At 41.0% G+C, this 21,337-nt stretch overlaps 1 protein-coding gene across 5 annotated transcripts in view; it reads left to right on the top strand.

Moving 5' to 3' along the window:
• ETV1 (ETS variant transcription factor 1) overlaps positions 1-21,337 on the top strand; it is a 78,950-nt gene that overhangs the window by 32,997 nt on the left and 24,616 nt on the right. For 3 of the 5 annotated variants that reach the window (XM_050938668.1, XM_050938670.1, XM_050938671.1), the window contains 3 exons: positions 5,383-5,512; positions 7,118-7,306; positions 11,891-12,138. In XM_050938668.1, coding sequence (XP_050794625.1) covers positions 5,383-5,512; positions 7,118-7,306; positions 11,891-12,138 — 567 coding nt within the window. The remainder of the gene's footprint in view (positions 1-5,382; positions 5,513-7,117; positions 7,307-11,890; positions 12,139-21,337) is intronic. The other 2 variants (XM_050938672.1, XM_050938673.1) reach the window with 1 other exon arrangement.

Below are 21,337 nucleotides of genomic sequence, written 5' to 3'. Positions count from 1 at the left end.
GGGCTTGTCTATATGGACAGTTAGTGGACAGTAAACTGGATTATAAATCTACAGCGCACTAGCCTGCCATGCACTACTGGCCACATGGACCTTGCTACTGCACAGTACAGAACCTTTCGTGCATGGTAGCAGGGTCCACACTCCAGCTTAATGTGCACTGTCTGCGTAGCCAGCGCTTGCTATCTGACACAGCTCCTTCCTAGGGCTTTCCCAAGAAAAGATAACCTATTGGCCCAAATGAGTTACAGTTTGACCATGTTGAGAGAAACTTACTGCCCTATTTATCTCAGGCAGCAGGGTACTAAAGATACTAACATATAAGGCTTAGTCAGGGCAAGGTGATTTCTAATCACGTACAGACGTTTTAATCAAATTGCTCTCCACTGGGTTCTAACACAAAGACTTCACCCAGGACAAGCCCTATTGACTTGAACTGCAAGTCTGCATGAGTAAGGTAGTCGGGATCAAGGTGTTGAGTGGTAACAGTAGTCAAAGGAAGACAGCACTTCAGACCTAGTGGCAAAAGCCTGTAGTGTATATGTGTGCGTATTTATATATGCATGCCATTTATGAGTTTATAGCACAGTGGAGTTGTTTGCTTTATTACCTTTTTTACACACACACACACATACACACACATACACACACACACACACCCACCACTTTTTAACTTACACACACTCCACCCCAATGATACATTATAGAATGCAAATATAAAGAGAATACAAATTAGCACATTACATATAAAAAATGTGTATCATTTTATAAGGCACTCCAGACTTACACAGTGATCCATTTACTGCTAAATGCAATGAGCCAGATCATGCTTGTCTGATGTAAGCAGTCATGGTAACTTCAAAGGGACCACCACTACTAACATGAGCAGTGCATTGAGCAGGGTTAATCTTACTCTCACAGCTAGACCAATTGATCACAAAGTATCCCAGCAACTCATCTAAGTAAAGTTTGTAGGATTGGACCCTTCTTTTTTAAAGGGGCATTTTTATTTTTTTGGTTTGGAAGTGGCCATCTATGAGTTATTAAGTATTTGGGGTGAAATCCTGGCCCTATTGAAGTCACTGGCAAAATTTCCCGTTATTTCAACAGGGTCAGGATTTCTGGATTTCACCTGGTGTGTTTGGGGGAGGAAAGGCCTTGGTTGTTTTAAATACCATTCTTTTTTAACTTGAATGTATGGGCAGCTTGCTCTTTTCTAGTAAGAATACAGATATAAAAACAAGCAACCCCACTTTCCCCAAAAGTATTTAATGGTTTAAAAAAACCTTAAATTCAGTTTAGCAAAACAACAAATAATATTAAAAAATAGTTACAAGAAAATGTTGCAACCTACAATGAACTGAAATGAATGTGTGTGTGTATGTGTGTGTTGGGAGGGGGGGATGTCAGTGAAGATAAATTGGTATTGGCATTTGAAAGCTTAAAATTTGTCTGTTGGGGTAACTCAGTCCTCATCAGCCAGCCTCAAGGTGTGATTTGAAAGGTCAAGTAGCCATCAAAGAAAAAATGTAACAAGTATATTCTCAGGCTCTCTTGTCCTCTCCTACCCCTAAAAGTGTCCATTTAAGGAGTGGTGGATAGAGTTTTGCATGACAAGGGGTGTGCCTGAGGAGAACTTTAAATTTTACAGCTATGTTATCTGTCCTGGCCATAGTTAAGATATGGATCTAATATAAAAATTCACTTTGGACTGAACTGATTTCCCTAATCAAAATGAAGGAGTTAACCTGTTTCATTTGATACACTTCACCCTCGCTCATAACTTGGAAGAAGGTGTAGAAAACTTTAATTAAAACTGTAGCACGCATGTCTTCTAGCTGTCTGCACTGGACCTAGCTAGGACTGTACAATAAGCAAAATAAAATGTACCTCTCAGCTGAGGCAGCAGGCTGGAGCCGTGTTCAGTGAAAGTAATTTAATTAGTGTTGATCATGACTCCAGATGATGGTGATTTGATAAGGAATAATTTAGTACTTAACAGCCTTTTACATGCACCAACTCCATGTGGGAAGGTAAAGCAAATTGCACAAAATGAATGTGCTGCTTTCACTTGTGCCTGTGCCAGTGAGCTGGAAAACTGCCTGTTAGCAGACGTTCAGGCTCTCAGCACTGTGATGAAATACCCAACCAGTTCTGCATGCAGGGCTGTGGTGTGGGAGTCTCTGTACTCCCGTTATTTAAAAATAAATAAGGGAAGTCATTTTTCATAACAGATTAACTCTGAGGAAGCAGTAAAGTCAAAAAGAGAAAATAGAGCAGCATGTGGCCTTTATGTGAATGTGCAATTGTTGGCTTTTAAAATAAAAAACCTGTTGCATTCATAGGTTAACTCGCAATAGATTCAGACCAGAACAATTCACAGACTTAAGGTCATAGTCAGAGATACTGGGCATGTCAGAGGTGGAACCCAGTCTCCATGGCCAGGACACACAGGATATGTCTACATTGTAATTAGACACCTGTGGCTGGTCCGCGCTAGCTAGGGTGACCGGATGTTAATGGGAAAATATTGGGACCACTGCAGCGGAGGGGTGGGGTGTTGTGGTTTTTTTTTTTTTTTTTTTTGCATTCACCTATCCGGGAGTTTGGTGGCAATTTGGCAGAGAGCCCTTCAGTCACGGACGGTCTTCGGCAGTATTTCAGCAGCGGGTAATAAACCTTGCCACCAAAGACAGAAGCACCCGCCGCTGAAATAGTGCTGAAGATGGTCCGTGACTGAAGGACTCTCTGCCGAATTGCTGCCGAAGACCAGGAAACAAAATATCGGGACAAATGGCGTCCCGACCGTACTCTGGTTGGGACGCAGGACAAACTCCTCAAAATTGTGACAGTCCCGATTTTATCGGGACGTCTGGTCACTCTAGTGACAGCTGACTCAGGCTTGCAGAATAGATGTTTGGGCAAAGTGGGCTACTGCCTGAGCTCTGGGCCTCTCCCAGCTTGTAGGGTCCTAGAGCCTGGGCTCCAGTAAAAGCCCGAACATCTATACCACAGTTACACTGCCCCACAGCCCAAGTCCCGTGAGCCAGAGTCAGCTGGCATGGGTTAGCCATGGGTTTTAATTGCAGTATAATTTGCACCCTGTCCTTAACTTGGGTTAGCTAACACGGGTTAAAATAGTGGTAAAGACGTAGCAACTAAGCTTTTAACTTGGGATAGCAGCTAGAGTTATATAGGGAAGGCTGGGGTTGAACTCAAGCTGTTAACTTGAGTTAAAAGCCAAGTTGCTGTGTCTTCCCTGCTATTTTAACCTGAATTAGCTAAACCGAGTTGCGAACTTTTTTTTGTGGTGGAGACATACATGGAGTGTGAACCTACATGCTGACTCCTGTTAGGTGACTAGGTGGGTATAGGAGTTAGCACACAGATGAAGACCTGATCCTGCTGTCACATGGGTGTGAATTCAGATGTAATTCTGTTGAAGTGAATGGAATTACACCAATTTCTTCCCGTGTAAGTAACTGAGAGAACAGTCAAGCCTTAAGAGGGGAGAAAGTTTTATTTAAAGAAATATTGAGTTTCTTCTTATTATTTTTTTCATTTAAGACAGATTTGCCCAAACTCTGTGATAGAGTGAGGAGAACTGGCAACTAATCAGGAGCTTTAGGGCCACAATTGATTTGCATATATATTTACATAAAGGGCTAGATCTTGCTCATCATAATCATACATGGAGTCGCATTTCCTCCAACTCATCACCTGATTAATGAGAGCTAGATTTGGCCCCAAGTCCTTTGATTGAAGGTAAATGTACACAACTGTTGTACTTGCATCATAGAAATTGTGGCTAAACTACACCAGCAATAAAATTCTGTAGCGTATCAGCATTGTTTTACTCTTCAATGACAGGAAAAGCCTGCCCATTGACCACATTTTTACCTCTGATCGAGGTTTTGGCGTTCTTAATTCAGACTTTTCCTTGGTTTTTCTCTAGTGCACATTCACTTTTAAGAAGACTGCCCGATCTGTTGCAATATATTTTACTTTAGGAAAATGTATATGCGTGTGCACATGCTCAGCTCCCCCCACCCCATATTTTGAAGCTAGTACATGTCAAAATGTCACTTTTAAGATTACATGCAAGCGAAGGAATGATGTGAAGCCTAAGGGTACATAATAATGCTCTGATGCTGCACTGAGATTCGCTAACATGGAGTCCCACAGAAGTCACTGAAACTCCCCAGAGGTACAGGTTTGTAGGAGGATCTCAATGTGATACAGGTATCGAAAGCTGAAATTTCAACAGGATGTTCTGGTGATATCATCGACCACAAGAGTTAAGATGAAAGGTTTTAGGCTTGCTAACAGAGTCCAGAGATGGAATTTTAGCCTCATTGTGTATTGGACTGTATTTTTAAAATATATATATTTTTTAATTGTCTTTTAGGACTGCTCTTCTCTAACATTTTTGTGCTCCCATGCCCCTATTCTGTTTCCCGTAGTGGATTAGCAAAAGAGGTTAAGGTAATCCCAAGCTGTTACTGTAGATGCCAGTTAGCATTTTTTATCTTTGTTTTGGCTAAGGTGGACCTTGAACTACAGAAAAGGTTGAGGTTAGCTAGCTAGCCGTAACCCGATTTTAACCTCTTTGCCCAATCTGGATAAACCTGATGCTTCTCATTCATAGCCCATTTCTGTCCCATCCCTTCCTCTTGCTGCCTTTGAATAAACTGGGTAAAATCCTGGCCCCATTCAAGTCAATGACAAAATTCCCATTGTCTTCAGCTGGGCGAGGATTTCAGCTAATAAATCTTTTAGTGAAATATATAATGCTTTTATTGTGTACTTTTCTGACATTACTTTGTTATTATAACATCAACTGTTAAGCTTGTAATCTGCTAATTAAAAAAAATTTTTTTACAAGTTTTCACGTATTTTGTGAGACCAAAAAAATTAGTGGTGCTGTATTTGAGGCTTAAATATGAGAAATTAATTATGCGGTAAAAGATGCGTTACTCTTTTAAGTGAACTACTGTACCTTTACAGCTGAAAGCTACCACGCTAATATTACTTAGAAGCATTTTGTGCCTGGGAAGTATTTTGCCTCTGACAACATTTACAGTAGCTAAGCCAAATATAAGTGGGCTGTTATTTTCCTGCTAGTGAGATGGGAGCCTGGCCATCATTCTATTAAACAATAAAAGTGCTAATAGCCAATGCAAAGGATCTCTGGTGTCTATTTTTCAATTTGACATCCAAAGAAATGCCTGAAATCTTCATTTCTTAAACTGTGTCTATTATTGCAGTGGTTTAATTAATTGTGTTTCATTAGCAGCATCTAACTTGCTTGATAATGCACACTGTTTAATACCATGCTTTCTTTCTAACTCCATGCTTTTATTGTTGTTTTCTTCTCCTTTCCAGTGGCTTTTCATGGTCTCCCAGTGAAAATCAAGAAAGAACCCCATAGTCCGTGTTCGGAACTTGGCTCTGCTTGTAGTCAAGAACAGCCATTCAAGTTCAGTTATGGGGAAAAGTGCCTGTACAATGTCAGGTAAAACAGCCAGGATTACTTTTATAGTAGCTTCAGTGAGGACTGCAGATTTAAATGAGGCCCGATTAAAGAGAAATAAAACCAAAATAGAGATCTTATAAAAGTTACCTCTTCAGCAGATAACAGACTCATGAGATAATGCGTTTTGCTGAACTCTGATGGAACTGTTTACAGTCCTATCAAGCACTTAATCATTTTACAGCAATAATTTTCATTGAAATACTTGTGGCTACACTCCTCCGCTGGATATAGCCACAGTTTAAAAAATGGGGGAGGGAGTCTTATTTACCGTGAGCTATGTTGAAAGTACTTTTAAAATGCATTATGCACTTTAGGCTGAGAGAGAGCTCCTGGTAAGAGGCGAGAGATTGGCAGGTCTGAGCAACACATTAGGTATTTGACGAGTTTTGCAGATGATATACGTGTGCATTCATGGACAATTACAGTATAAAAATAGTTTTATTAGGTGTTGCGGATACTTTTATTTTTTCAGAAGGAAGTGGTCTCCCTCTGATAATCAGGATAGATAGTAAATATTTTAATTATTTTAGGAGATAAAAAATGTAGTTTAATATCATTACATTCTTTATGGATGTTATTTTGGTTCACATTTCTGTCTTCCTTTTCTCCTCAAATGTTAACAGTTGCTGGGGGTCTTATTGATGTTTTAGTCTATTTGGGAATCTTCAACCCAGTCAGCACAGAATTTTTGTTCACATAAGTACACTACCATTATAGGTATCAACAAAACTACCTAGATCTGCCTCTTCATGTGACAGACAGGTCACCCCTGTTGCAAACGTGATGAAACTCAGTCACAGAGGAATGAGCTTGAGGATTTCTGCTTTACTTACCAAGGTGACCCTTGTCACCTATTAGGTACCCTTTTAGACCTCTTATTGTTTTAGCCCCCATAGATGCTGAAACTTTGAGCATGCAAGTAATTCCACTGACTTCAGCAGGATTACCCATGGTCTTGATTCAGGAAAACACTTAAGCATGTGCTTAACTCTAAGCACCTCCGTTAGTCCTTTCTTGAATAGGAGTGGACTTATGTATGTGTTTAAGTGTTTTCCAGAATCAGGAAACGTGAATAATGTTAAGCACACGCATAAGTGTTTGCAGTATCAATGTTTTAGTTCTGAGAGAGGAAAAAGTCCATCAGTGGAGGCTGCTGACATCTACGTGTGGGTAGATAAACTAACAGAGCTGTATTTTTCTGGGTCAGATTCCTTTTCTCCGGTTGCATTCTTTATTGTCGCACTCTGAGGTCTGTGCAGACCACTGGAAAGCAGGGCAGGCTCTTTCTACTCTGGTCCAGCTGCCTGTGCTTTGAAACTTTCTTTATGCTTATCTCCTGTTAGTATTGCACTGTAACACCAAATCCTTTTAAAAATACATCTCTGCCCCATAGAGGGAAGGAACATGACCACCATGTGTAACTGTTGACTAACTTTTCTCTGTACTTTTCCATGTACAGAAAAGAGAACTCCACCAAGTGCCCTCTGAATAAAAGGAAGACGAATAGGATAATGTTTCTGTGGTATTACATTTTATTTGCAGAGAAATTAACTTCGCACCTTTCCCCCCCCACTCTGCTGTTAGTGCCTATGACCAGAAGCTGCAAGTTGGAATGAGGCCCTCTAACCCACCAACGCCATCCAGCACTCCAGTGTCACCACTGCACCATGCATCCCCCAACTCAGCTCAGACTCCTAAACCCGACCGGGCTTTCCCTACTCACCTCCCTCCATCCCAGTCCATTCAAGACAACAGCTTCCCTATGGATCACAGGTAAAAACACCAGAAAACCAATATCCTAATGACCACAATAAAAGGCATTGGATTGGCCCCTTGGCATTGATAGTTAAGGCTGTGGGCTGATTCTGCTACCCTTCCTCGGGTTGAGTAGTACTTCACTCGGTAGCTATTCCTGTTGAACTCAGTGGGACCAAGATACTAGTCAGTAATGGCTAAAGGTAACAAGAAGCATCCTCAGTAATTGCATTTCTATAACTCTCTTACAGGGGACTGTCAGCCTGAGATTTCAGCAGTGGAAGCTCAGAGTAGAAACTACAGTGTATCGGGGCCTGTTTCTGCCACCTTTACTTACCATGAGTGGTACCGTACTCCTCAAGTAATTCCATTGAATCCAATAGAACTACCTGAGGAGTGAGGTCCTACCTGGCATGACCAGGGTATCAGAATCTGGCCCCTTGCTTACAAATAAGTATATAAGATTGTCTAGTATACATCTATTCAGATGTGTGGGTTTCTTCTGGAGTTGCTGTTACAGAGTGTAGTGTCACTTTGCATACTCTTCCCTGAAAGAGTGAGCATTATTTTTTGAAAACTTTTTGAAATACAACAGCTTATAAAAAGGAAATTAAGCTGCCAAAATAAACCATGTTCAAACAATATTAGACCAAGTAAAACCCACAAAAGCTAAAAATTCCAGAATTAGAGCTGAAACTGTGCCTTCATTCACCCTGTTCTGTTTTGCTATTTTAGAGGTCTCCCAACAATGGATGGTCTTTCTTAGCTCACTCCCCTGTGCCTAAGTTTTGCAGCACATATGCTCAGGATGGAGTTTCTTATTTTTGCAACTGTCAGTTTATCTGCTTGTATGCGAGTATAAGTAATGTCTTAACCTTGTTATTTGAACATGGTTCATTTGTTAAATAGTGTGAATATCCATAAATACACACGTGTTCAGAGTGATACACCAGGACTTCAAAAATATGTAAAAAAACCCATGTTCAAATAAAATTAAGATCTTACTCCATAGAGCGTATGGGTCAGATTCACCCCTGCTATGCCAGGAGGTGCAGTTTGTAAGCTCCTGCAGCAACAAGCACTACTATTTGCAGGGGTCCCTTGCCTCATTTCCAGGGAGGGCTGGTGGTGGTTCCATTCTTGCTGCCTAGTTTGGGTTCTGCTGGGGCAACTTTAAGTTCTGTCTGAGACTATATGTGCCCCATGGACAGGAGATGGAGTGAGGAGGCAATGAATCGACACATTCAGTTGCCTTAACCAGGGTCCTGCCCCATCTTTCTTGGGCTGTCTTGGAACCGTGCAGGCCCTCAACAGACGGCAGAGTGTGGTTTTGATTGCAGGACATTGGACAAGTGTATTTCTGTAAGTACACCAAACTCAGATGTCTGAGCAGGTTTGGATAAAATTCTCTAAACAGTAAACTGCTCTCTATTCAGAAAGCAAGATGGACTATTTCAGATTAACAGGTTTTTGTTTGGGAGCAACTGAAAAGGAAGGTTATAGCGGAAGCTGCATTTCAGCCTTAACATATATATTTAGAGAGGCTCAGATATACCTTTTCTGCAGTGTGTATAGTTTCCCATGACACTCAGCTTTATAATACATTTGTCACATGATGTCTTAATTGTGTTACCATATGGTCTGATGCATGCCCTCCTAAGGACATTTTGTATTATGCTTCCCTTCAGTGAAGGAATAACTAGTGCACAACCTTTTAGCAAAGCCCCAAGTAATAAACTCAAAGAGTAAGGCTAATGTTTTGTGGTTAAAAATTTCACTCTTCTTTATTTCCAAAGAATGGTACATTTTGCTGTGGAAGATATTTTTTCCTTTCCATTTTTAATCCTGAATTTGTTTCATGTTCTCCTCCCACCATTCCTCACTTCCCTTACTGAACTCGGTGGTGTGTATGCAGATCTTGTAAATAATTTTGTGAGAAACATATGGAAAGGTCTGGATTGCAGGATGATCTGTTGCATTCTGCACAGGTCTGGTAGGAGAGAGGCAGGCTTCCTTTATTAGTGTATTCAAAAAATACTGTCGTTTAAAAAAAATCAGGTCTGTGGTTGAATATGATTGTATGTATCTATATAAAATGGGTGTACATTTCTCTGGAGCATGAATTTTGTGGCTTAGGATAACAGCAGCCTCAAGAACATGCAGCTTCATACAAGGCGTGAATGTATGTGGGACAAGTGGTCCTAACAAGTACCAAAAGGAATCAAATTCACTTGTATAAACAAATGGCTTGATTCCATACAAAGCTTCCAGTACAACAAGTATTATTAACTTCCTTTGAGGCTTTGCAAGTGAGCCTGTTTCTTATTTTAACTTCAAGTTGCAATTTTCTGATTCACTCCTTGACAGTTCTTAATGATAATTTCTGTTTCTTTTTTTGGCTAATGAAAAAAGGAAGAGAGGGGAAATGAATGCATTGCCAGCCAGCCTAACTATTTCATAATACGTTTGAGTTTTTAAGTTTATTTTGTGCAGGTGTAGGTGGAATTGCGAAACCTAATGTTACAGTGTACCACTGCAGAGTGGAATATTCTTAATGTTTTTAAACTAATTAAAGCTCAGTCTCCATTGCTACCTTATTCTTCAGTTGTTTCTACGCATGACAGTAAATATTTGGGTTCATGGCAGTGTTTTGTTGGAAGTTTAATAGATTTTAAAATTTGCATTTGAAATGTATACTGCATAAGATTTATATTAAAGAATTTATTGACCTATCAATAAATAACAATCAAATCCTACTCTCCTTCTCCAGCCAATTTTCTCAGCGCGAGCATCTAATTTTACTTGCATGAACCGAGTTAGTTCAGTCCCAAAGTAAAAGAAACTGAAAAATCATTGGTTCCTGGTCGTATATATTTTGACTTCCTTCTCTCTCTTGAAGACGGTTGTGTTATATAACTTCTTGTCTTACTCTTTTAGTGCGTGTCCAGTTAGAGCTGAGGGTGTGATTCTCAACTCAGGAAGACAATTGTGTGTTCACTGTGATCAAGCTAGTGTGCTAACAATAGTGTGGCCACAACAGTGTGAGCGACAGTAGGGGCTAGCCACACCATGTACACGCCTAGAGTGTTTGATGGGTAGGGATTTGGGGCATCTAGCCTCTCCCCAGCTTGTGCTGCTGTGGCTTCATTTTATTTTTAGTGCTCTAACTCAGTCAGAGCAGTGGTGAATATGTCTCCTCGAGCTGGAAATCGCACCCCCATTTCCAAGGGTAGACATACCTTTGTTTAGGGATGGCAGGACAAACAGTTTTCTTCAAAAAATCGCAATTGCTGTTCTGTGGATCAACACAGAGGTAATAGGTCCCATCTCCACCACGGTTGTTCAAAACCAAGCCGCCTGGGGCTGGCTGATCTCTTCCCTTTATGGGAGGGTGGGGAAGCCGCGTGAAAATGTATAATTCACCAGGGAAGCATGCCACTGAATCTCTTTGCTCATATCTCTAAACCTGCAGAAGCCCAACTGCTCAAATTCAGCACCCATAGTTGGGGCTCTGAGGTAGGGGGAAACATGCCAGATCTGTGGGAGAGGGGAGCATGGAACATGCTCCTTTCCATTCTGGTGCATGACATGGAGCACTAACGCCACTCCACAGCTTCCACGTCCCTTGGAGAGGAAGACTGTATACAAACGGTTGGGGGAGCAGTGAACTCTTATGAGACCCTTGATTCCATGACAGCAGTATGAGTAGGAAGGCCATCCTTGAGGCTGTTAATTTTTTTTTGGTCTCTCTGTAGATCTGTTGGGTCTGTGGGATATTCAAGGTGCACCCCTCCTTTTTCCAGAGGGGTGAAAAGTCCTCCCCACTGAGACAGGAATGTGATACCAAGTCTGCAAGGCAAAACTCCCATGGTTTTTTCACCATGAGGAGACAATTGAGGCTTTTTAACTTTGTGGAATGATGCCCAGATCTTACCGCTGACATCTTTATTTGTTTGGAGATGGCATCTGTAAGCAAACAGATACAGCCCTCTGTTCTTCCATAAACACATAGACCTGATTCGCTAAGGTGCCTTTATGCCATGCTTGCAGCATACAGGGGCCACATCCATGAGAATGTCATCTGTGCAGGCATGCCCCATATGGAGAGCTGGTGTAAGGCACAATCCTGCTCACAGCCCCTGTTGAAATAGCAGAGGAAGTGTGTGTCTTTTTAGACTGTAAACCTTCTGGGACAGGGATTGTGTGTAGTCTTTTTCTACACTGCCCAGCACAATGGAGCTCAGATCCTGACTGGGACATTTGGGAAGTACCATAATGTAAATATTTACTACTAATAAAATAATAGGGCTATTCTCTGCTTCCCATGTCCCATAGGGTAAAGGCCATTGAAAGCCATCTTTCTCTCTCTGAATTCCCTTCCCATTTTTAGGAACAGAGTAACTGAGAATTGAGCCCAGAAAATTTGAGCTTTTTTTTAATTTATTTTTTCTTAATTCCATCTTTTACTGATTAAGAACAAAAGAGAGCAATTTAAAAATTATACCTGGTTTTGGTTTGTTTTTTATATACCATCTTGTTTCTTGAGTTACCACATCACTCTGCCATTGTACTTTTGAGTGACTTTTCTCACTTGTGTCATAGATTTCGCCGCCAACTCTCCGAACCTTGCAATTCTTTCCCGCCTTTGCCTGCAATGTCAAGAGAAGGACGCCCAGTATACCAACGCCAGATGTCTGAGCCAAACATCCCTTTCCCGCCTCAAGGTTTTAAGCAGGAGTACCATGATCCAGTCTATGAACACAACGCCATGGTTGGCAATGCAGCCAATCAAAATTTCCCTCCTCCTCTGATGATTAAACAGGAACCTAGAGATTTTGCATATGATTCAGGTAGGTAAGACTGTTTTCTTTAGTTCTATGGGATAAAATAATAAAGCCTAACCAGGATTAGGCCAACTGGTCTTTATTCTCAGTGATGTTTAGATGCATCTGAATTCAGACTTTCTTTCTGAAGGCTTTTAAACCCCTTTCATTCATTTAGGCTTGGCAGTGTAGCCTCTTTAGATAATAATGCTGGTAAAGCAGTGTGGGGAACCTTGCACTGCAATTGTCCTCTCATGTTTAGTCTGTAGAGGACTTCAGTTTATAGAGCTATCTAGAAATCAAATATGAAAGACAGAGAGGAGAAACTGATGTGTTTAAACTTAGGTTGGCTACCTCTGACGGGTTTTGTTTGTGATATGCTATACGTAATGACACTTTCAGAAATGGCCTCTAAATTTGTGCTCACAATTTTATGAGCACATTCATTTATGTCTGTCAAAAATAGGGGCCTGATTCTCCTGCTGCTTCATTTCCTTTATATCAGGAGTAACTCCATTGAAGTCCAATGGGGTTTACACTGCTGTAAAACCAGTGAGGGATACAAATTAGGCAAATCAGTGCTGACTTCTCAATTTGTGTGTAAACTGTTGTGTTTTGTGAAAGCAAATGACCTGTGGATGCCAATTTGCTGATGTAGAAGATAAATTGTTATTAATCATGTGTATTCCAGTAGTGCCTAGGGATCAACCACAGATGGGGCCCCATTGTGCCAGGCACAGGATAGAGTAGCAAACAGTCCCTGCCCCATTGAAATCAGTGGTTCCCAAACTTTTTCTGTCATGCCTCCCCCTGACCTGTAATGAAACCTGTCCGTGCCCACCCTGAGAGTTGTGATCAGGAGCTGTGGCCTGGAGCTGAACCACAGCCCGGGCCAGGGTTGGGTTTGGGGTCAGGAGCAGGGCCATGGCCAGGAGTGGAGCTGAGGCTGCCGTCTGAAGCAGGGCTGCAGTTGGGAGCGGAGTCGCAGACGGGGCCAGACTGGAATGAAACTGGGGGCAGAGCGGGGTGGGATGGTGCTCCCTTCCCATCCCTCTGTAGGGCTGGCCTGGGCCCTGCTGCGCCCCCTCCCCCCTTCAACATTTCTCCACCCTCCCCCAAAGGAGTTCACCCCACAGTTTGGGAACCACTGGTCTAAATAGACAAGACTGACACTGAGTGGGGGAAGGGGTAGAAAACACAAGCAGTGAATAATGTGCAGACATCATGTTGGCGCCAGGATTATTTTGGTTTTTGAGGAGTGGGTGGCGATGGGGTTTATTTAGGAAGGGATTAGCTGAACTGAAAGACAAGAGAAGGGACCAGTGAGGAGGACAGAGCAGGTACAAAATGGAGATGGGGAGGAAGATGTGAGGGACAGGTGTGGAGAAACTGTGAGATGAGGTAGCTGGGGGCTAGAGCAAACAGTCAACTACCACAAGGTAGAGACACTCCATTCAAAACTAGAAAATATTCTCAGTGTCCCTCCATCCCATTTAAGGTGCTTCTGCTGGCTCTGGTCTCTGATCGGTTCCCTCTTTCATTTTTCCCAAAGACCACAATGCTGTGAGGGGAGGCACCATGTGGGTCCCAGTGCATCCTGAAGTGGTAGTGGGGGGAGGATGCGTCTCCTACACAGTTCTTCATTGGGACACTCTGGGGAGTGGGGTGAAGGATGGCCCTGGCTGGGGCTCATATTACTTCCTTCCTCCCCCAGTGCATCCGTACTTGCTTAAGCAGTTTCTACAGCTTCTCCTGCCAGCTTCTGTTTCTGTCCCAAAGGCCACATGGAGGCTGAGCTGAAGCCCCTTTGAAAGTTCAGCCCATAATAAATTATCTTGCATTTTCAGTGCAAATAAGAACTCATTTTAATGTCTTCTCCATGGATCCACTCAGCTGACTGACCTTTGTGAGCGTGTTTTCATAGGCAAATCATTATAGTGTGCTTGTTTTTAATTAGCAGATGTTAGAACACAAGAATTTACAATGTAGGGCTGTCTTCTCCTTTGTTGTGTGACAGGTAGCAGAGTAAGTGGAAAGAGAAGCTGAAAGCCATTTAATCTTTTTTTTGGTTAATTTATTTTTGGGGAGCTGATGGAGGTTCCTCTTGAAGCTGAAGTACAAGGTAGAAAGGAGCTTTAACTGCGAAGGATCAGATCAAGAGCTGAACTTTTCCATAATTGGGGGGTTGCTGAGATCCTTGGTTTTGGTTTTCATGTACCTCTGTTCTTGACAGAGCAGCATGAGAGAGACTGTCAGCACAGTTAACATGGCCATGGATAATAGAGGACTTCACAAGTCCCTTACAATCTTCAAAAGCACTGTTATTCATCTTGCTAAATTAAAGGGTTAAAGAAAGGCTCTTTTGTATGCACGCTTCATACTTGGCAAGGGAAAGGGGTCTCCTTATTGCATACTGTTACTTTAAATCTGAGGCAGTGTTAATTTTCATTTCTGTTCCAAATTTTCTTTTTGGAGCTGAAAAGGGAAATTTAATCTGAAAGAAAGATGTGCAATCTTTTACCTCTCTCTTTTTTTCACTGCCAGTGACAGAAATGTTCCATTTTAGAGTAATGACATTCAAGCAAAGTTGTTGTTTCGTCTGTAGATGAATAATTAGAGTTTTTAAAAATGTAATAGCTGTGTAACCAGTGGTCATGAAAAATTAATCTCTTGGTATCAGAAAGTATTTTTATTGGCCTTAGAATCACTGCATTTAAGTTGACACATCTGTACACTCCATAAATTGCAGTCAACAACTGTGGTCTGTTGATATTTTGTCTTGCTGCCATCTGTTCTCTAGAAACCATCGTTTTTCCATCTTTGCTAAGAGTACATTAAATAACCCCTTAGGAAACATAATGTATTTGTCACTGAATCATTGATTCCATTTTTCACCTATGGATGTTGAGGGGGGACAAATGCTAGAGTGGAAAATCTTTTTTGCATTATATTTTCTTGCAGCTCAAATAAGAATACTGAAACATATTTTAAAAGTTCATTGCAATTCACTGAAGATGTTCCTTTTGGGATGTTTTTAAAGGAGCTTCATAAAAGTTCATTGCTTTGTGCACTATACTTTTATTCGTTGTGGAAATCTGGTGAATGAAAAGCATTATTATGGAATGATTATAACTCTATTAAAACATGACATTAATTATGACATGGGAAATGGCAGATCAATTAGTTGTAATTATAATTGCAGGTATGCAATTTCTATTGCAGAATGTTTGAGATAATGGAAAGAGAAAAAAAAAAAGGAAAAATGTCAACAGAGCAGAAGCTCTTTCCTCCCTCCCTGCCCCTCGCTCCTCCTCCTGGAAAATGCAGTTTCTCATATATGTTGAATTGCAACAGAAAATTTAAGTCTAAATCTTCTGGCTGTCACTTAATAGATGTATATAATATTGTACATTTTATACAGCACCTTTTAACTCAGAGGGTAAGACCCTTATCTGGTATAAATTGTCACAGCTCCGTTGAAGTCAAAGGAGCTGTGACAATTTTGCTATAACAATTTGCATCTGCTGAGACTCTGCCCCAATGTGCTTTAGAAGCTGTATATATGTATATGGGCATCTCAATGGTTCTGCTGTGTGCATGTAACTTTTTAAAACCAAGCATGCAGGTAAGTATAGATGGAGGAGTCTAGCAGCCGATGTCCGTTTTTGAAAATCTTAGCCTAATATTTTCTAGGTAGTTTCCATCAGGGCATGACCCTATTCTTATCTTATGAAATATGACAACAGCACAGCCTAAGTGGTATACCAGGAGGTACACTGAATATGACCACAATTGTGCCTATGTATGTTTGCAATATTAAATATCTGCTTTTAAAATGACTCCTTTTACAATTCCAGAATAATATGTTTCACCTTCTATGACCAGTGAATTATTCAAAGAAAACAAATAAGTATGAGCACTGTTCATTCTGTCATGCTGCTTGCTATGCTGATGCCATACAAAATGTATTATTATTAAGGTTGCCAGTCACTTACCCTTATAAGAGAGTGTTTTTATTTCTCCATAGCTTTGCCAAACATTAACTGTTTGGGTTGCAATTTTCAATACTGGGTGTTTTCCTCAGGCTGAGTGTTTCAGCTAAAACAGCTGAAATTTTCAGCTAAAACATTTCTAAGAGAGAAAGCTAGTGAAAAATGCATTGTTTTGGCCACGTTAAAAAAATCTGGTGATCTTTTATTTGAAAACCTCCAGCGCTTCCATGCTGTGGAACAGAGAGTTTCAATTTGACAGGGGTGGCCTTTGAGTCACATATGTGCCTTTGCCATCCATGTGAAAATATGCCCAAAGTTGGCCAAGTTATAAGCTTTTGAAAAAACACAGTTTATATCTCAATGGAAACGTCTTAGATTTTAGCACCTAAATTCCCCAAAGATTTTGTTAGCACTGGGCATGCAGCAGCCGGGAGGCTTTCCCTGCACTTGCAGCTCTTGGCTGCTGTTGGCCAGATTGGGTCCAAGTACTGGAACTGAGAGCAGGGAACCTATCTTTCATGTGCTCTCAATGACTCCTTTGGGCCCAGAATGAAGCTATCTGATTCATACACAGGGGGGATAAGAGCTGGACCTGCAAAGTGTGTGTGATGTTGGTGGGAGGCGGATAGGACAGGGAGATGATTGAGATAGGGAAGCAGTGAGAGATGGGGACTGAGATGTGGAGTGGGGATGGACTGGGTGTGCATGGGGACTGCGACTAAATGTCCAAGTCAGGGGCAGTGACTGGGTCTAGAACCCTGAGGGAGACTGGGACTGGCTGAGCAAAGAGATGGGGACTGAGAACCAATGGGTTGAGGCAAAGAGATGAGAGGAGATGGGGAGACGGGTCTGATGAGACTGTAGTGGGAGAACTGGGACTGGCTGGGCAAAGAACTGGGACAAAGAGCCATAGAGAGGCAGAGATTGGATGAGTATCCCGGAGAGGGAGATTAGGACTGGGAGCCAATGGGGACAGGAAGTGGGGTTGTGGGTTGTGGTGGACTGGAAGCAATTGTAGGGGAGATAAACTGATTGGATGAGTGTCCGGGGAAGGAAGGGAATGGAACTGGGATTAGAAATTTGAGGATTGGAGGCTGGGAGTGGCTAGGTGAGGATAATAGGATTGAGACAAAGATCCAGTGATTGGTCAGAGATAGGAATGGGATAGGGACAGGGTGGAAGTAGCAGGGCAGAAGTGGCAACCTTAATTCTGACATGTCCTAACTTTTTGAGTATCAGAGGGGTAGCCGTGTTAGTCTGGATCTGTAAAAGCAGCAAAGAGTCCTGTGGCACCTTATAGACTAACAGATGTTTTGGAGCATGAGCTTTCGTGGGTGAATATCCGCTTCCTCAGATGCATGCCCATGCATTTGAGGAAGTGGGTATTCACCCACGAAAGCTCATGCTCCAAAACGTCTGTTAGTCTATAAGGTGCCACAGGATTCTTTGCTAACTTTTTGAGTGCTTGACTTTACAGCCTTAATGTTCTTTTCACATAGCTTTTTGTGCCAGGCTACAATGTTACATACATGTGTTTAAAGATGGAACAGGAACAAAATAAAATGTTTTAGACTCCTCCCCCCCCCCCCAATAGTGTTTGTGTCATTGTCATTTTTAAAAGACTTAGGTCAATGTGAGTGAAACTAAAAAGATTCCTTCCCATGCTTTGCTCAGCATATGTGGCCATCACTGGGGGAGGGGAGGGGGCTGGTGACATTGTTTAAATTTGGAGGTCTGCTGTGCCACACTAGTAGAGAAGCTGAATTACATTTTGAAGCAAAACTATTTTAAAATGTATTTGTTTGGGACTTATTTTATTTGCCTAGATTTTTTTTACTTATTTGGGGTAAATAATAATTGTCTGACTCCCCCCATCCCTATCTCCATTGCCACACCCCACCTTCATATTTTCCCAACACTGTGAAAAATTAAATTGATAAAAATTGGGGGAAATGTTTAAAAACGAATATTGATACTATCCATCAAAATTATAAAAAAAATAAAAATTGAATTCTGCCAAGCCTAACCATATAAGTGTTAAATATTATAGCTATTCCTGTTGTTTTTATTCCCTAAGGAGATTATTCCATAGTCTAACAGACTTCACAGTTAATAAATATTTCTTAATAATGGGCTTAAATTTTCCTTTGATCAATTTCATTCCATTGCTCCGAGTTATACCTCCTTGAATCATACTAAACAATTCCTTGGTATTAACATACCACCTCTAAATCTTTGTAGGAAGCCTGCATGTATTCTCCTTGTCTGTCTGTGTGTCTAGTTGTTGAAATCTTGCTTTATACATTTGCTAGCTGTTAATCTTGCTTTTCCTCAAATTTGTTGTGATTTCCGTCCTTCTGTTGTTATGCTGCTCGTAACTCTGTGCTGTATTTTCTGCATAGTCTCACCAATGCTCCATAAAGTGGAACTAACACTTTCCTAGTGCTTCTGAAAGTGCAGCTCAAAATTATGTCCTTTTTATCACCATACTGTTGTGCAACAACATATATCATTTTCAGGTCAGCATCATGGCTACGGGTGAAACGCTGGCCCCTTGGGAGTTTTTCCACCCAGTATTTCACCCTATATATTTTCCAGCATTGCTTCTTTTTTCCCCAGTGTCTTTCTGGGGAGATGAGCATGGTTAAAATACCTGACACTCTTGCTTCAGGAGCTTGTCTTTGCTGCGTTGCTTAAGGAAATAAGCTTGGATTTCATTCTCCTGCTTAAACGCTCTGTGTAGAACTTGCCCCTAAAACAACGAGTGCACATATCCTCCGTTGGATGTGTACAACAGTGGAAAACAATGTGATGACCTAAGTGAGGAGCAGGAAATACTTGGACTTGTTGGGAGGTTGTTGTTAAAGCAGCAGATTTACTGTCTCACTTGCTTTCTGGGTAGCTATTTTCCTCTAAATATTTGCTATTTCTGTCCCTAAAAAGCTAGTACCTAATCTTACTAAGTTATTCTACTTTTTCTTTATAAAATAATGTAAATCGCAGCAACATATTTCTCTCCTGTGTACAGCAAAATATCAATTGTGTATTTTTTCATTTCAAAGCAGACAACAAAAATCTAAAAAGTTGTCCTCTGGCTGCTGTTTTTCAAAGAAATGGATAAATATCCTCTAAATCTACAGTTACAGTAAGTGGCACTGGCTAATGATTTGATTTGAGAATTGAGAGTACAGTCTGGATTTACTCTTTGTGCATTAATGCAGGTCAGATGGACACAGGCTGCATTTTAAATCAGTAATGGAAGGCTGAAGCCTGTCTTAAACCAATCACATCAGCCTTACCCAAGACCGATTGATCCCTAGGGGCTGAACTCTGTGAATGCAGCTTTTATATGAATGGACTCTGTACAGCCTGAAGTTTCATTCATAAAATGGATGCTGAAGGGGGGAAAAAAACAAACCCTGGAATGTCCATTTATATAGAACTAAAGAGTGTAGTGTTCCATCAGCTGCTGCTTTTGCCAGTTGACTTGAAGTAATGATTAATGCTCATTGGCCCTGCCTGCATGTAACTTGACACCATTTATGGCTTTGGTGTGTTTCTAATGTATAGTGAATGAGAAGGCTACATTCTCAAATCAGAAACATAAACAGGAACTGGTTGGTCTGAATTCCATTCAAATATGTCACTTCAGCCATGCAGTGTTTGTCCAACTTAGATTTTACAGGCAGGGAACCAGGCGAGGGAGAAAAAGCAACACAGACATTTTTTGCAGTAAGCTCACAAAAAAAAAAGGAGAGAAAAAGTCCGTTTTGCTTTTTTGTTGAATTTAAAGGGAAAGTTATGCTTAAACTCAAAACAAATTTTTAAGTTAATGAAAGTGATGGAAATGAATATCTGCTTTTAAAATATCCTTCAAAGACCAGATCTGTGTGGAATTTAATTTCCGATTTTAATATCGGAGCCTTTGTTTTCTGTTCTGATGTATAAAGTTACATGTTACCCAGACTGTTGTCTTAAAAATATATTTTCAGAGACCAGATGTCAAGATGTTGTCATAGTGAAGCCCCATTTCACTATAGAAACTAAAGTTGGTGCATTTCAGAGGGGAAAGGAAGATATTTATTTAGAGTTTGTTTTTTTAACTGTTTTCACATAGGTGTAAACTGCTTGGACTGTATCTGATGCTAGCTGATAGGTTTATGTCATGGGTTATAGGTAAGAATTAATCTTGCCATGGTTACCTTTTAGGAAGATTTGTGTGTGTGTCATAAGAGTGTTTCTGTAATAGTGAGATACAGATGGAAAATAATGAATAATTCAAATGTAGAGCCTTGGAAAATGAAGGGAAAATGAGCCTTTCTTTGAGCCTTCCTCAAACAGGATCCTGTGAGCTCTGCACGCAGATTTAAGTCTTGCTACCACTGCTCCTATTCATAGCACCACGGTGGCACCCTGCAAACACTTGCCTGTGTGCTTAGCTTTATGCATGAGAGTAGTCTCATTGAGTGTTACGGGGTTCTGCGCAGGTGTTTGCAGGATTAGGATATAAGTGAGATCCCTGGATGGACAAGCTACAGACTGGGGCAGGGAGGAAGAACTTACTCCGCCGTTACCACCTGTCTAATGAAGAATGAAAAAATTATTCATTATGTTTTCCACTTGGTGTGTCTTCATTTTCCAGAAAATGAAATTGCATTATAAACAATATTTTAACAGTGAGTCACCATAAATTCTGAAATTAGGTTTTTTTTTTGGTGGAGTAAATACATTATTTATTTGATATTTAACAGTGCTACTAAAATACAGAGGCTCTCATTTAACAAAATTACTTTGTTCTCTTGTGCAATATTTTGCCCAAGCCAGACAATATTGGGTTGAAGCGCTGTAGTAGAATTGTCAGATGAAAGCAATCTATGTCATTTTAAATGAAGATTTTAGAGAGAACATTAGGCATTTGTCTGAACTGCAACATGTCTACATTTTGGGTTGAATCCTGGCCCCATTCAAGACCGTACCAAATCTCACATTATGATGTTAGCAACTGATCCTCAAACAGATCTGTGTGCAAGGATATTTACGGCTCGGCAGCAAGAGTAGGGGTCCACGGGTGTATATCTGTTTGCAGAATCTGTCCCTTAAACAGCACTGTGGAAGTGCTGTCCATCTGATGAGATGTAACACCAAAGCCCTGCACATTTGTGGTACGTGAAGGTCCGAAAAAGCAAGAGGTGATCTAGCTGTATTGCAGCTGGAATTGTAGCATTCTGCCTACC

This window comes from Gopherus flavomarginatus, chromosome 2 (assembly GCF_025201925.1).
Source record: "Gopherus flavomarginatus isolate rGopFla2 chromosome 2, rGopFla2.mat.asm, whole genome shotgun sequence".
NCBI classification, from domain to species: domain Eukaryota; kingdom Metazoa; phylum Chordata; order Testudines; family Testudinidae; genus Gopherus; species Gopherus flavomarginatus.
This window is presented reverse-complemented; position numbering and strand designations above follow the sequence as displayed.